Raw genomic sequence first — 17,302 nt, 5'->3', positions numbered from 1 at the left:
TGAATAACACTTTACAATAAATGACTTGAACCGTAGATTTAAAATAAAAAAGAATAAGTTTCGAACAAAATAAATATCAAACCATCTCCCCTGTGTGCTCCCCTGTAAGCCACAGGCTTACTAGTTAGCTATGTAGTTACGTTTCTTTCTTACTAAAATTTTCGATTGCCTCGGTGACTCAGAACTCACTGCTCGGTAAAGTGACTAGTGTAGGTATGTAACCGGTAACCCCGACAACCGCGTCATCGAGCGACGAGCGCTATGCGCGACTCATTGCTGACTTCATTCAGTTGAGTGCGCAAGAGTGCAATCAGTGGTTGTGTTGTGGTCTGTGGATTAAAATTTTTGCATATACAATGTTGTTCCGTTGGCATGTAATGCTTTGTGCGTTAGTTTTACTTTCTATTCTCGATGTGAAATCAGTTAATGGCAAGAGAGGTTTTGGAGGCAGTCATAGCTATCCGAGATCGGGTGGACTCTCAGGCGGGGGCAGTCATAGCTATCCAAAATCAGGCGGACTGTCGGGCGGCGGTCACGGATACTCGTCATCCGGTTCACACGGATATCCTAGTTCAGGAGGATTGTCTGGTGGCAGTCATGGCTACCCTTCATCGGGAGGTAATCAGCGGTATCCTTCATCGGGAGGTAGTCACGCTTACCCTTCGCCTGGCGGCAGTCATGGATATCCCGCATCTGGTGGATTATCCGGCAACAGTCATGGGTCGGCAAATAAACATCCTTCAGGCGGTACTCATACTACACATATTTATAACAATTATCACTACAGTCCACCGCAACAGATTAGATACACTCCAGTCGGGGGTGGAGCTCCTATGACTTACCCTGTGTACCGAGGCACGCCGCCGACCTACGTGTATCAAATCAAGGACTCAGGAAGCAAATACGGCACATTATTAACTGGTCTCGCTCTGTTGAATCTCGGAACTCTTGCGGGCACTGCATACGCGATCAGCCACAGCGGCAGTGGCAGCCACGGAGGCAGCTCTGGACAATATAAACCGCAAGCCGGCGAGGTATGCAAGTTTGGCATCAAAAAAGACAATGGTGATTATGAAGAGACCAAAATAAATTGCGAATTAATATCTAGTTTTATATTGCAAGAGGAGGCAAAAGCACAGAATAACGCGACTAATACAAGCATCATTACAACAACAGTCACAAATGTAACCACAGTAAATATGACAAATGGTGTGCCGGAATCAGCTGCTACAACACAAGCCCCTGCAATTGGTAATCCTATTTACATGATGTTGCCTAATGGTACATTGGTGCCTATTAATGCTACTGTTGTAAATCCAACTGCAAATGTAACTGCCCCAGAAGCTAGTCCTAACAATACTATGTCATCATCAGTAACTGTTACAACAACTACAACAAACACAACTGTAACAAATGCTTTGGATGTGAAAGGAAAGCCAGTAGATGTAACGCCTGGCATGCAATGTTTTGTAATGAGAACCACACCTGTATCTCGAATGAAGAAATCCATACCTTGTGGTCTCCTACAGACTTATGCAGAGAAGTCAATAACAAAGAGTGCAGCTGGTCAAAATGCACCAGCATTTATGATGTTGGCAACTGTAGTCGCACTAAGTTTATTATATTGAAGTACATAGCCTAACTTATAGTTTTGATATCTTTTAAGCTGTCTTGGATTGTGTGTATAATGTGTTAATAATGTAGTGGTGAATCCAGGATTTTGATTTTGCAAATTCTTGAATTAAAAATATTGTCATAATAAAAAATAGAATTGGAAAATGCTGTACTCCCTTAAAGGAAGAAAGTAGTATAAAATCAAGTTTCATTGAGATGTATCAGGAGTGAACCTACATGATTTTGGTGGGGAACTTGAGTCCCTTAGATAAACAACCATCCTCCACCTGGATCTACCATGTTCATTAGCAGTTGAGTCAGATGTACTTATTGGTATTTATATAATATGAGACTGGATATAATTTTTAATATTTTTTTCCAAGAGTTTGCAGTTTTTTAGTTTAAACTCCTAATTGTCAATGTCATTTTAAATATAAAACAATAAGAGTCCATGGTAAACAAAATATTTCTATCAGTGTTAAATACATCAAGTGCAGCTTTTGATAACCATATTATAAAAGATTTATACACATGTAACAAATGAATTCATTTGTGTAATTGGTTATTAGTAATAGTTAGTCCCTACAATGTGATACTATGTGTCTAAAAATTTGTTTATTAATTTTATATCTGTGATTAGCGAATCTATATAATGTATAGGGCTACTGAAAGGCTATTTTGAAATTGTACTGTGTTTGTCAAATAAATTTTTCTGTAAGATTCTCTATTTAATTGAACACATGAAAGTGGATTTAATGTAACAAACATTTAAATTAAAATACATGCAGGTATATGATTAAAAACATGTGCTGATAACATGTTTTAATAGAGCTTATTTTCTACTCTTTTAAGCAAAACATTGACTAGTTATGATGTTTTAAGTATTTATTAGGTACTAGTTTTATAAGGTTGTTCTTAGAATGTGTTTATTAAGTCACTGTTTGTCTGGCTGATTTTCCTGGTCACATGATTCTTTACACAATAGGTAGGCAGTGTTGGAACTCAAATGGCCATATAATATCAATGTTAAAGGAACTTGTTAATTTGCAATGAATTTTGTACTTATGTTAAACGCTAAGGAAAACATTAAAAATAAATTGATGGAAATTTAACACAATATTCCCACAAAGAACAGTAGGCGCGGTCGTAGTATTAGTATCTGGGAGGTTAAAAAAAGTAAAACAACAAAAATGTGTATTGAATGATATTCATATTGATTTTAGCGCGGTTTTTTTATATTATAATTTTCTTTCGACGTTTCAAGACTGCAGCCTTTATGGTGGCTGTGACAGCCCGCGATAAAAACCAAAAACTGGTTATATTTCGATTTATTACGTACGCGTAAATAAATTGTAGATGCTACGATCTCGAGCGAAGGCTCCGACAGTTTGGTATCCCTAAGCTAACATACTTTATACGTGTTTACTGTTCAGATACTTACGACTTACCAATGCGGGTGGTCATAGGGCCATGAAGGGGTGCGGTTGCGTGACGTCCAGTGAACTTGTTGCGTTGGTGAAGCTCTAACGATCTTGAATCATGTTTCCAATGCAGTCGTCCGTGTGCGTCATTTAACTGTAATGCACACTGCAATTACACCTATTATGTTATAGTGAACAGTAAAATAGCTGTGTGGGGAATGTTAGCAATGTTACGGTACAAGTAAAATGCAGTAAAAGGCAAGTATAGATCGTTGAAAATTAAGAATGTTGTGGTCAATCTATTTTTAATCTTTAATCGTGTTATCGAACGATGACCATAAAAATGTTGGGAATAGTATTACTTTTGAAAGATTTAAGTATAAAACTTTTTCATTATAAACGTACAGTCACCCACTAAATAGCTGGACAAGTTCAAATCTTTAAATCGCCTATACACTTTTGTGTTATTACCAACTTTTTTTTCTTCACAAAAGTAAAATAGGCGTTTAATTAACTTCTACCTTATTACGTTGACAATATATTATTATTAAAACAGAATATAGAAACTTGTCAACAATTGAAAACATTGGGTTCGTTGAAGATTATCGCAGCTAATTGATAAGGTCGTGGTGTTAAACTAAATAAGCAATCATCAAGCGTAACTAGTTCATCGTGAACAACGGCGTATAAAAATAGAATTGACATACATGATTTATTTGACATGTAATATGTTTGTTAACCCTGTTAATCCTGGGTTATTTAACGTTGTTCGATCGAAAAACTAAAATATTTCTTCAATGTACCAAGTCATTCCTTTTCTCACCGTTTTTTTTTTCATGAGTAAATCAGCCTTAAACGTATCACACTTGAACTGTGTGAACAAGGACCAAAAATTTAAATGTTCCTCTAAACTAGTTTATTACCCGCATAGGTATTTTTTAACAGATAGGTCTATCACACATAATAAAAAGAACTAGTTATATTACTGCATGTGGACTGTAGAAAAAAGTCAACGAGGATAGTAGATTCAAGTTGCGTCTCTGCTTACATCTTTCCGACAGATTTGTGAACATAGTGTCTAGTTAAAAGTGGTTGGTGCTAGTTATTTTTTGTTATCAGTTAAACAGACGCTTATTGTTTAACGACTTACTCATCGTCTCATTGGTAGAACGAACTGTGAACTCATATTTGGATTGTGGAATAGAATTGTTTTACGCCAATTATTTAGCACCGACTGTTTTACGTTGTCCTCGACGATGTACTATCATAATAGACGATTTTTCATACACTACTGCGTAGTTAGTTTTCTGAATACTTCCATTCCATTTGAATTTCTAAGCGCATTTGCGGACTTGGGAATAGTTATTGAATAGAGTCCTGACATTTGGTACTTAAATATCTATGCTGTCAAATTTTACCCAACTTACAATCATAATTTGACTGATGGTATTACTATTTTTACCTAATTGAAGTTGGTCAATTTTACATGAGGAAATTTTAAAAATAGTTGAGATTTTTATTCTTGCCTACATTGCAATTTATATTAGCGAAATTAAATAGCTAAGTACTGTATTTTCGTCTGCAGATTTTTTCGGCTACAGACAGCAGCACATAATACTTATTGAACGAGATAAACCTCGGCCGATGCCAAGTTTTGAAATGTTTGATTTTAATCTATTATTAAACATGTTTTCAGATGGAATGGTTTATTTCTTTTTACGAAACTGCTATTATTTTCCCTCCCATTTTATGCCAGCCCATACTGATCCTAAAGCCGTTAGTTGTAATTCATGGAAAGGATTGAGTCATTGGTATCTGAGTTCTGGTCATTAGTTCCCACTGGATAATATACAATCAAGTTGACGTATTCAGCGCTTTTGATAATATATTTATTCGGTAAAATTGCGTATCCACATCCTATTTAATACGCGATAATCTATCACGAGTTCACACTGGGCGAATTTATTTTTTTCTTTTAAATCGTACTTTATCTGTACCTAGAATATATATTTCGGTAAACAAAACATCGCCAAATGACAGGGAAGTTAATTAAGTTAAGGAGAGTCCAGGAGATTTAACTGCTTTTTTAAAAGTAACATTTTTTTACAATAAGTGTTAAGATTCTTTTATAACATTAAACCATAACTATGTCATGCGTGCATACTTTTGCATACTATTTGTTTTTTTTCAATAACAGAACGGGAAAAATGGGATATGAGTCAAGTTTTCCTTCCTTCCTGATGTCACGGTTCAAGTAAAATGCAGTAAAAAGGGATGTGGGGAGAGCACAAGATACTTTTTTTTGGGAATAGAAAAAGTTCAAACTAAAAAAGTATTACCAATCTTATTTTTACAGGTGGATTTTTGAGATGGGACAGTAAGGGCAGTTACGTTAATTACGTAGTTACAAGAAAAAAAATATACGATACTGTCCATCATTTTTAATACATTCAGGATTGTATCATAGAGTTTGATAAATATGTACTCAGAGACAGTAAGAAAATAAGCAAATTATGCAAAGAAATGTTTGATGCCAATGTATCTTGAAAATCTCATAATACTGTAGCATCATTTTTTAAAACATTTAGGTCTGGATCATAGATTTTGATAAATATGTACTTATGGACAGTAAGAAAATGGGTAGATAATTAGTGAAAAAAAAAAAAAAATTGTGCTCATCGATCCTATTGTATGTAATAAGGATCAAAGGCTTATATGGGACCATTAGAGGTTCGAGTAGGTCTTACTTTTGAGGTTAGAAATTTCATAAAAAAATCATCATTTATTTTTTTAAGAAATGAGACGCCAATTCGCTTTGTATAAAATGTTGTATTTAGAGTCGATTAATCTACAAAAAATATAGAATATTCAGGACATTAAAAATGCACCAATAAAACTAATTTGTACATACTTAAATTATTTATAAAATTAAAATTTAGGAGTTCTATAAAAGGACATGATTAAAAAGTTGTTGAAGCAGGAAATTTGTGCTTCCCAAATATTAAAACCGGAAACATTGTGACACTTCCATGTCTCTGTCTTGGTCATACGAATTCCATTGTTCCTAATTGCTCCTGCACTGATGAGCACTCAGGGTCAACGGCAGCATGAAGCCAACCTCCAACTATGCCGTTGATGATTCATCCATAGGGGCTCTGTTATTCGCCTCTTACTAGAGGTAGATACTGTGGCGGAACACGTCCCTAATCCAAAGGCCGCTATCTAATCTAAACAATCTAACTGTGTAATTAAAATACTTACATATTATTTATTATATTATATTTACTTAATAAAATGTATTGTACTTTTAATAGGAACTGACGTTTCAGGGTTATACATACCAACACTAAAAATGACAATTAAGTAATTACTCTTTTTTTGGTGGTTTGAAATATAAACTGCCCTTTCGACTATTAGAGATCGCCTCGAGCGAAAAGACCGACATTTGTACCTATTGCCGATGTACAAATTATTTCCATTATATGTACCTATTATTAGATTAGTTTTTTTAATACTTATGGTGTACTATAAAGTTTTAAATAAATAAAATATTTTTCCATCTAATTAGAGACCGACCAGAGTTCACATTGTGATAAATGTCGAATACGGAAACCACGTCCGACGTAGTGTAAAATCATTGTATCTAATACTTCCCTGTTGGTTACCGTTGTAGTTATCGCAGCGTGGCCTAATGTGCATCCTCTGCATCCATTCTTAGTTTTACGTTATTATAGTGTGGGTATGCGCGTATTATAAAAGTGTGCGTAAAAACTTTCACTGTCCACATGACTTGAGAAACGTGTTTGGATTTACCTGAACGGTCATTCATTCAACAATATTAGTTTCGCTATACAAGCAAAGAGAAAACTGCGGTACCTTTTTTTGAGCTACCGACTGAAATAGCCATGTTGAATGGAAACCCGTGAAGCAGAATACCTTAGATAGCCTTCGGGTCAAATCTTAGGCTAATCGAATTTTAAAAGATTAGAACACCATACCTAAGTCGCGCTCAGTGCAATTTGCATAAGACGAAGATAACGTAAAATATAGGTACCTATATTGTAATCATACTTAGTCACAGCCCCTTGTTTGCACTGTAATTACGCACTATATCTCGTTTGTGATCGTAACACTTCAATGTCCATACACACCAAGATACACATTGTAGTAATACGTATCTCCACATTGCCGCCTCAGAAGACTTACGAAAATTTTGTAATAAGTATTCTTTCTCCCTTTTCTTTTCCTTCCATCTTGAGAACAAAGTAAGAAAGCCGGAGTCGCCAGTATCCAATTACCAGGGGTATAGGGGTAGGGTATAGGGGTATAGTATCCAATTAACACATAAAAATTTTACGGCATTCGCTTGAGAGTTATTTTGGTTTCCAATACCTGCTGCTATTATTAAAAGCAAGTTGATTGGTATTATCGGAATTGTTTTTGCAACAAGGGCGTCTTAACACGTACGGCAAAGATAAATATTATGTCGACGATATTTTAGAAGCTACTCACTTTAATTAGGCTTGTTATCTTAGATATTTGTATAAGCAGGCTGGCCCATTTGTAAGTCAGCACAAGCGTTCCATAATTTTTTGTCCTCACAACAGTAACATAATAATTATCTACTGTTGTATTTTTTTTAATGGAGAGGATCAGCTAGTTCTTGTCAATGAGTATAGTATCAGAAATATAATTTATGCCGTTTGTGAGACGAGAGTTTAATACAATATGATAGGTGTATACTGATAATAATCATCGATTTAACTAATCTCTGTTCTATTTTAAAGGACAAAACATTGATCAAGATATCTGAAAAATATTTAATCGAAATTAAAATGTTTTTCAGGCATATGTTTATTTTCATAGCTGCTGAACAGCGCTACACTTATCGTCACCTTCGATTAGTCATATCTTATTTTGAAAATATGCATTACAATATTCCATTTAATGTAATGCGTGACTAATACGCTATAACCACCTGTTAAAATGGCAATTGAAGAGTGCAAAGCCGAGTATTCGCGCATGATTGTACCATAAACTGGGTATCGTATGACGTAGTACATACATCATCGACGTCACGTGCTGTTGTGCAACGTTAAAAAATAATGTATTAGAACAAACAGGTTTTGTTTCAAAACGTGTTTTCAAGTATACAATTTGTTTATTGTTTAAATTCACCTGTATCTGCAAATTACAATCTAATTCATATCTGATCAGATATGTTAACGTCCTAGAAAGCGCATCTACACATACTCCTTTTACGTATAATATCGGCATCCAAATTTATTGTAGTTGTATTCTTTGCACTATTATATAACGATTTGAGTGCGTTGCTCGCCAGCTTGATTTATTGCGCTTCTTATTACCTTTTTTTCTAAACCGACTTCAAAAAAAGGAGGAGGTTATCAATTCGACGTGAATGTTTTTATATTTTGTCATTGGCTATAGCGTTGTTCAATTTGATACTTAATATGCGTCATGCGCCGGCCTAACTGTCAGTTCTTAGTATTTCCATATTACTTGGCGGCAGAAATACCTAAGTATATGAAACAGCAGTGGCGACCCATATGTACTTTTGTTTACGAGAGACGTATGAAATTATACTGTAAACTATCTAGGGAATTGTACAATAATATGTTATTTTTCTCAAATTTGGTAGCAAATATCAAATACTTACCATTACTGCGTAACACTAATGAATACAACCGTACACAAAAAATAAAGATGTTACCTAACAGTGGTGAAGGATGAAATTTTCTGAACCCGACACAACTTGTAGATACTATTAATAATATGCAAATATGCGGTCTGGAAATAGTACTAATGATAATAATTTTTTACATAAATTACGGAGGGGAAGTCGGCAGGAATGTCATATGGGCCCTTCGCCACTATTTCCTAACCATTTTGAAGCAAAACAATATAGCCAAGATATAGGCTACAAATCGTCGTGAAAACATTCATTGAGGCCTTGTGAGTATTGTCATACTCATTTATAGATCTATCTTTAAAACATTGTGTGATGTGCATCTCTACTGCAATGTGATGTAGGTGTCGTATGTATCTTCATTATTGCCACCTACGATTATCGCCGATGTCTTGTAATAGGTACCTATTCGACGACACAGAAACATGGTCTATACCTGATAAATTACTGGAACTAAATAACAGATCCTTGAATATGCAAGCCTCCAATCTCAATGTCGTACCTTGAGAATAGATAAGACCAAATTAATGTCTTATACAAATTCTGCTCCATATCTATTGAAATACAGAACGCTGTATAGGTACTGCTGCGCTAAACACAAAATCGGTATCTCAAAAAAAAAACTTTATTTTTATGTCGTCAGAAAGCTTGAAGAAATACCCATTCAATAAACTTACCTAAATAACGGTATCTTGTACAGAACTTGTTAAAAGAACCTTAAAAGAGTTTCTCTATCTCAGTTTTACATACAAAACTATAAAACTATATTTACCAAACTTCGATTATCTCGAAATAAGGTTTCGCTGACACACCGCTTTTGCGCTTAGCACGGCAGTATAGGTACTAATTTGTATTTTCGAAAACAAAATACCCGTTACGCCTAAAGGCCCCCAGATCGAATAAAACAATTCCACCTTAATTGTGAAGCAAATACGTGAAAAGGACAGATGATTTGTTTACAATGTTTGTCTTCTTCTCACATCGGTGCGTGGCTAACGCTACTCGGTTACCTTGGACACTATTTACGTATAGTATGTAGGTATTACTATAACAATAATATGTAGAAAGATTATCTATATATGTACATTTCTCAATTTTATACTTTTGAACGATGAAGCGGTATTTTTATGACGGTTCCGAGTCACTTGTCGCGTTCTAGCGATTATTTCCACAGGGTTTACCTTAGCAACAGCTGTTCTGATGATGCTTGTACAATTTGTAGTTTAAAGCAATTTATCTTTTAGTTCAATAAGAACTTAAAAGGCCGTTTACGCGTATATCTATCCAGCTGGCAGCTAGATATATTTATAATTAAATCTCATAGCAAAAAACTTCCGATGTCGACTTTTTATTCTTGTTTTTAGAGCCTTGGTTTGGTTCTAAACTGGTTTACAATATGATGTAGATATGTGCATATTATGTATTGAAGTATAGGTACAGCTCTGTGCCAAGGACAAATGTACGAATTGTCTCACTTAAATACTGCGCAAAATATCGGTTGACTGTTGATGTAAATTATCAGTTTGGTGCTGACATTTATGTTCTCTTTACATAAGTATTCAATCATAATATTTTAGTAGCGTGCGGAAAACGTGTGTCGCGTTCCGGGATCAGCCTTTGTATATCCGGTTCCAACAGGCCGGCATAATTGTGTCGGCTGTCGAGGGTAGTCATCTCTCGTCAATCGATATTTTATTGGACTCCTACTCCACTTACCATCAGGTGCAGTGGGGTCACTATGTCGTCCCAAATTAAAAAAATATGTATTTGGTTAAAAAAATATGAGATATGATTAAGTAATACTTATTATTAAGTATGTTTCAAAATGGCATAGAGGTCTTTAGTAATTAGTTAACCGTGATTAAGATTTCGATAATGTTTTCTCAACATATCGGCAATACACCTTGCTGTTCTCAAAATAATCATTAGAGCAAGGAGACAACAAATACCACTTGAATAGATATTTAAAAAACGATTCCCGTTTAATTGAAAAAAGGTTTTAAAAATGTAACAAATACGTACATATATGTACTAAATGAAATAAGTATTATGTTTGTACCCATGGATTATTTACTTTAAAGCAACTGTTTCTTTAGTGTGCATAACATGATGAATACACAAGTACTTATGTATTGTGAAGAATTCACAACTTTCTCTTGGCTCATATCAATATTTTCTTGGTATTGCGGTGTCTATCTTATTAAGGAAGATGGAGCACAAAACACATGGTGCATTGTAATTAAACACAATCATAGACAAAGGAATTTGTTTAAACGGAGAAACCGCCATTTTAGCCTAACTAGGAAAAAAAATCTTTGGAAACGCCACTTGCGTTAAAGTTATCGTAATTCGCAACATAATGTATAAGAAATTAGTTCCTTAAATTACTTCAACATGTCGAGAATTTTTTTCTAGTCGAGGTAGTATAAGTTGGAAATTAAAAATAATTTTCTAATTTATTGAGGTCCATCTTACCCCATCTCCCATTTAAGTAGAATGTAGGAAGCAGGATGAAGTTACGTATATATAATATTTATATATATTTTAAACCAATATTTTATAGATAACTCGGAATTCGATTCGAACTTGATATATAAACTGGTTTCTCCGCATATCTGAACAGGTTTTTACTTTATACGTCATATATTTCAGAATATATTTTCTCCGAGTGGTTTTCCTTGTATTTATAGCAGGGGAAACCCAGCAAGACGTTTGACGTATTTTTGCATCATATCGCATCTATGTACATATATCATATCTGGCTGAATGCAATAGGTTCCTATTTTGTATATTTATTTCCCATGATAATATTATGAATAAAATAATGAAACGATGTAGAAGAAGGGTCAATATTTTTTTTATTATAACCAAAAACGTCTTACATTCCGTCGTAAAATGAGGTTACTCATGCGCTAATTATAATTAAATGATATTATTGTGATGTATATACATAAGGTCAGGTGGGGCAAGTGCGCCGACGGGGTAAGTGCACCTGCCCTAAAAAAATCTAAAACTATTGATGTTATACAATTACTGCAATCTTATATCTATGCTACTAACTGAAATACAGTTCCACTAAAAAACACAAATGGCTCTGTTCATTTTAATACGATTTATTCGCCATTTTATTTTAAGTGTCATTTAGACCTGTAAACAGAGATGACCTCGTGAAAGATAACATGAAATATTTCAAGATATATAACAAATTTCTGTAAACCAGTAAGGTGAATACATAGTTTAAATCTTTTATTTTAACTTCCTGTCTGAATTTTATTTATATACACTAAAATAAAGGATTTTTTAGCAATGAGAAAAAATGTACCTCAAAATTGTCGAGTAGGGCAAGTGCGCCGCAGTTAGTAGTCGTATGGCGCACTTGCCCCTGATCCATATATAACCAACCTTTTTTGAGAATATGTTTTACTAATATGAATTATTATTAAAATGTTATACTTAACAGCATAATTTTTTGTACTCAAGGTATTTTGTTTTGAGCCGACTTAAATAAAAGGGCGTATTAGTTAATTCGTCGTATATTTGTTGTTTTAGATGGTTCGTTTTTACAAAAGAAAAACTGATAACCTTGGTCTAGACCAACTTTACATGAAGAGGTTGCAAATGTTCGATCAGGCACGTTATCTGGGTATAATGCACCTAAAACGTATCAAATATCATAAAGTCAAATTCTAAGTAATTGAGTTATAACGCATTCAAAATCGTTAATTCCTTCATTTTTGTATGTATTTTTTAGTTTTTAGAAATAAAATGGATTTCGTATTAGGGCTACCATTTTTTTATTACAACATATCCGCACACAAAACTCTAATATTAATACCTAAATATAGCAAAAGAAATTGTAAAATGTTTTGAAGCCCTGATTTACAAATATATGGCGCACTTACCCCGAATTTGATTTGACAGCCATAATTTGTTATAATATTGAGTGATTAAAAATTATCCAAGAGCAATGCGAGTAAAACCTATTTCTCTATGGACTAAAATGAGTGTTTTCTTCATAATGTTTCATATTGGCGTTTTTTTTTTTTTTTTTTTTTTTTTGTACACAGGCGCACTTACCCCATTTCCGGAGGCAAGTGCGCCTACTTCCATTTTTTTTACTTTGAGCAATATATTATTAATTTATGATCCGATTTCCTTGAACGGCTATAGGTTGTTATCACAAAATACCAAATATCCTTAAAGTAATAAAATTACATTCTTAAGTCAGCACAAAAAGAAATTATTTTGCATTGAATCCAGCTATGAAAATTTTATGGCGCACTTCCCCCGACTGACCTTATTACATACGTACTTTTAATATTGCGGCTTTATATTTTTAGTTCATTTAAAAACAGGTTCTTTTAACCAATTATGTTTGTAAACATGTGAGTTTCTCAGCGAATGAGACATGCGCAACAACATTCCTGTTGTAACATAGCCTTTCTTATATTCTAGTGATAATATCGGTGTGCTGGGTGGCCGGGGCTGGCGTGGGCCTTCTCCCTCTCTTCGGATGGTACGCCAACGTGGACTCCACTCGCGGCTGCTACTTCGTCGAAGTCATGGACTACAACTACCTCTTGTTCTTGTATTTTGCCACCATCGTGACCCCGAGCGTGTTGCTGGCTGCGTTCTATGCTCACATTTACCGTGTCGTTGTGAAACAGGTAAATGATATCTGCTTACTCAATTGCCTTCAATTGACACTGTTTCCTTTTTAGTAGGCGAAACCTACGGGAATTTCGCTTTATTATAAAATATTGCTTGGATTACAATTTATGTATTATGAACATTTACAATCTCTTGTAATAAGAACAGTGCATTATTTTATTGCATTTTTATCTTCTGCAGTCTATTATTTATATTCACACACAAGAAACTCATTTAGTACGAGCTTAATCAAAGTAATAAATTTCTTAGCCTTTTAAAATGTTTGTGAGAGAGAACTATTTCTGTTCAACGGTTTTGTGAAACATAAATAGTTCTGCAACTGGTTTTCCAGGTGGTTGCCTTTTACAACGTGAAGCTAGGTGCGATTCGATAAACAAGGTTGTAGCATTGTGATAGAACTGTGAAATCAATTGTTTCATTCTTTTGTATTTCTATTCAGTTATTATACTACGTACATTTTTATACGAGAGCTTGTAGGTTATTTTATTTTTCCACAGCCATTTGATACTTACTTAAAATTCCTACCTACCTTAGAACTAAACAGTATTATACAAGAATACTCAGAAGTGATAATTGTAATCCCCAAGAAAGTTTTTAATTATCATTTATATGCTAGACAGCAACGAATCTGATCCAAAGCTAATTACCCATATGTAGGTATTAAGTATTGGTTAATTCTCATAAACAAAATACAATTTAACTATTGATGTAAGTACCTACTAGCTAAATATCGAATAATCTTTATTCTTAGATAACAAAAGACTTATTTTATTCTATCACGTTAGAATCCCATATACATGTAGTTATATGGATCGTGATTGGCTTACAGCGTGTCCTAAGCTTTAATTAGATAACATTCTTAGAGGACTATACGTTTGACTAATGTATAATAGATGTAACGTCCGTTCCTGATAGGAATTAATATCACGACTATTTATGTAATTTATTATTAAATTATAATATTTATTATAGATGTTACCAATTTATAATAAGATTATTATGGTTAAAGGCAAGTGATGAACGGACAAGTTTCCTGAGAGAGTATTTAATACATGTGTAGAATGTTGTTTTGTGTCGAACAATTGGTCAATTGTTGCTTTAAAATACAAATTAACGTGCGAATAATTTGCCTTTGTTTTATTCATTCTAAGTTAATAATATCTTATGTAGGTAGGTTTTATATACTACGGGTTGCCCAGTGCTGCTTCCGCATGAAGACCTTTCCCAACATAATGGTCCGATAGGATATTTTTCTGGGATAAAATACAATACCGACAATACTGCCGTGCTAAGCGCAAAAGCATTATGTCAGGGAAACCTAATTTCGATATAATTGAAGTTTTATAAATATAGTTTTATATGTAAAACTGAGATAAACTTTTTTAAGGTTTTTTTAACAAGTTATAACAAGATACCGTTATTTAGGTAAGTTCATTGGATGGGTATAGCACGGCTGAATACAGCTTACAAGCCTTTACGTGAAGCCCCCCTGAGAGCAAACGGCCTTGGGCATTCGGTCCATAAATTTTATTCATGGCGCGCGACTTACGAGCGGGAATGTGCAGAGTTTTAGGTCTTTTTGTAAATTTGAAACTATTAAATTGTTCATTGTAATATGTGTTGGTTACAATAAATTAAAAAGTATGTGTAGATGCTTCATGACATGCACGAAATCAATAAAAAACTTAGGTACTCAATAAAGTTCAAAGTTTATAAAGATAACATATTGTAAAAATATGTTTATTTTCCTTTCTATAGGTAATACTTATTATAAATGATGCATCGATGGGTTCTAATAATACGGTTATTCACGTAAAGAGCGTATTTCCACCTTAAAGGACGCCAAAGCATCTCTATGTCTTCTGGTATTGCTGATGTTCATGGTCGACGGTAATCACTTACCAGCAGGTGAACCGTATACTCGTTTGCCCCTTATAACATAAAAAACGCCACTTTACTGGGGTAGCGCCTTAATTCTCGTCATGGGGAGTTTCCCAAATTCCATCCAAATCCGTCCAGCGGTTATAGACTACTTTTGCCGAAAAAGAATTAGGTACTTGAAATTTCTATTCATTAACACATTCAATTGTATATTCAGAGAGTGGTTGGACGACCTTCTGTTTAGTCATATGACACTCGTGATTTTCTATTTGTGAGAAGTTTCTTGAATGTACGATTCAATTCAGTTTTTTTACACTATAGAGCCATCTGTGAATTTATTGTCCAAAACTCGATAGTGCTACTAATGAAGTCGTTTAAAGTAACGACATCTGTTGTTAAGTTAAAGTAACTATAGTTAAATCACTTAAAAATAGATGGCAGCACAAGTAGAATACATCCACACATCTTATTTTTTTTTCCGTTGTTAGTGTAACTTAAACCTTGTATTTTAAATAAGACTTCATACGATATTGGATTATGCAACACTATTCTCGCCGATCCACTGTCCGATAGAGCTAAAGCAATATATAGTTTATATAAGCTAGTTTTAAGTTGAAGTCATGGTATGTATCCATAGTTCTTTTATTAGGCGATATAGTCGCTGAGCGACAAAGCCTTTAAATAAATTAAAAAAAATAAAAAAAAAATAAGACCTCTGTCGTTACGTTGATATTAATTTAATTTTGGTTCGTTTGATTGTGTATCACTCTAGACGTGTTTTTAAATAGGTTCCAATGAGCATAATTAATTTGTACACACTGGATCCTATGAAACTGGTCACGGTTTTTCATTGATGCACATATCAATATCATGGTGAGGTAAATATCACACCAAAGGCTTAAGAGTTGCGATGTTACTTCCTCAATGAATTATTTAGTTTTATGGAACACTATTCAATTTTACATATAAACGTTTTTAGTACATACTTAACTTAAAATCTATTTTTTTTAACCCCGGTAATCAAGTATATCAAGGGTCCAGAAAAGAAATCGGCTATAGCTGCTAGACGGGTCCATATCCATTCGAGATAGTCCAATTGAGTTAGGAAAAATTCGATAATTGTTAGCCGTCAATCCGTACGTCCCTCAATCAATAAGTTGACATAAAATTAATATCAAATGTGCATATTTTTTTATTGCTTTGCTAGGCAAACAAGTAAGCGGTTCGCCTGATAGTAAGCGGAATCGGCCGCTCATGGAGCGTAGTCAATTTAGAGTCAACATAAACTCGCCCATTTTTATGTAACAAGTTCCAAGGCTTTAAGAAAAATCACGGATACAAATGTAAAACTAACTTGTATTATAAGTGATATAGTTTGTAATTACACATGTTATTTGATATACGCATTTTTGTAAAATGCCCTAATTTATAAGAGAAAATGTTTGTAATAAATACTAAGCTTGTGACGTTTAATAACCAGGGTCCTGATTGCCCCTCTGCCTACCCCTTCCGGGATAAAAGGTGATATGTATTTGTTTTTATTGCAACTATATTCATCTTCAAAATTATTGAACATAATATTGTGTTTTTAATTATAAGAAAATAATTACAAAATTTATTTTAACTTTTCCTATCCTTGTGTGTAACTTTTTCTTATCCCGGAATAAAGATTCCGTATGCATGTGAAAATAATCAATCTAATACTTTATTTATAACGGCTGGTTCTATCTTACCATTTGAACGTATAATTGTTTAATCAACGTCTAATGGTTGTAAATTGCAATTTGTATTATACAATGGTAATGACTAATTTCGGCCGTATGACGTTCTACTAGCTATTGAAGAGGAAAATTGTATTGTTAATGTTTAAATTATTTACTACTAGCTGACCCGACAGACGTTGTTCCGTCTTAACTATGAATTTGCAGCGCGCATTCTGTCAATCGCTGGCAGTAATTTTCAACAATTGACAGTTATATAAAATTTATACTGTCGTTAAGTTTTCTTA

At 34.0% G+C, this 17,302-nt stretch overlaps 1 protein-coding gene across 1 annotated transcript; it reads left to right on the top strand.

The window, feature by feature from the left end:
• Positions 1–224: 224 nt before the first annotated feature.
• Positions 225–2,334, top strand: LOC115442348 (the record flags this gene model as incomplete). The annotated part of the gene is made up of 1 exon (XM_030167358.2): positions 225–2,334. A coding segment is annotated over one exon (1,404 nt), but the record flags the coding sequence as incomplete, so codon positions are not given.
• Between the last annotated feature and the right edge of the window lie 14,968 nt (positions 2,335–17,302).

Source organism: Manduca sexta, chromosome 17 (assembly GCF_014839805.1).
Source record: "Manduca sexta isolate Smith_Timp_Sample1 chromosome 17, JHU_Msex_v1.0, whole genome shotgun sequence".
Classification (NCBI taxonomy): domain Eukaryota; kingdom Metazoa; phylum Arthropoda; class Insecta; order Lepidoptera; family Sphingidae; genus Manduca; species Manduca sexta.
This window is presented reverse-complemented; position numbering and strand designations above follow the sequence as displayed.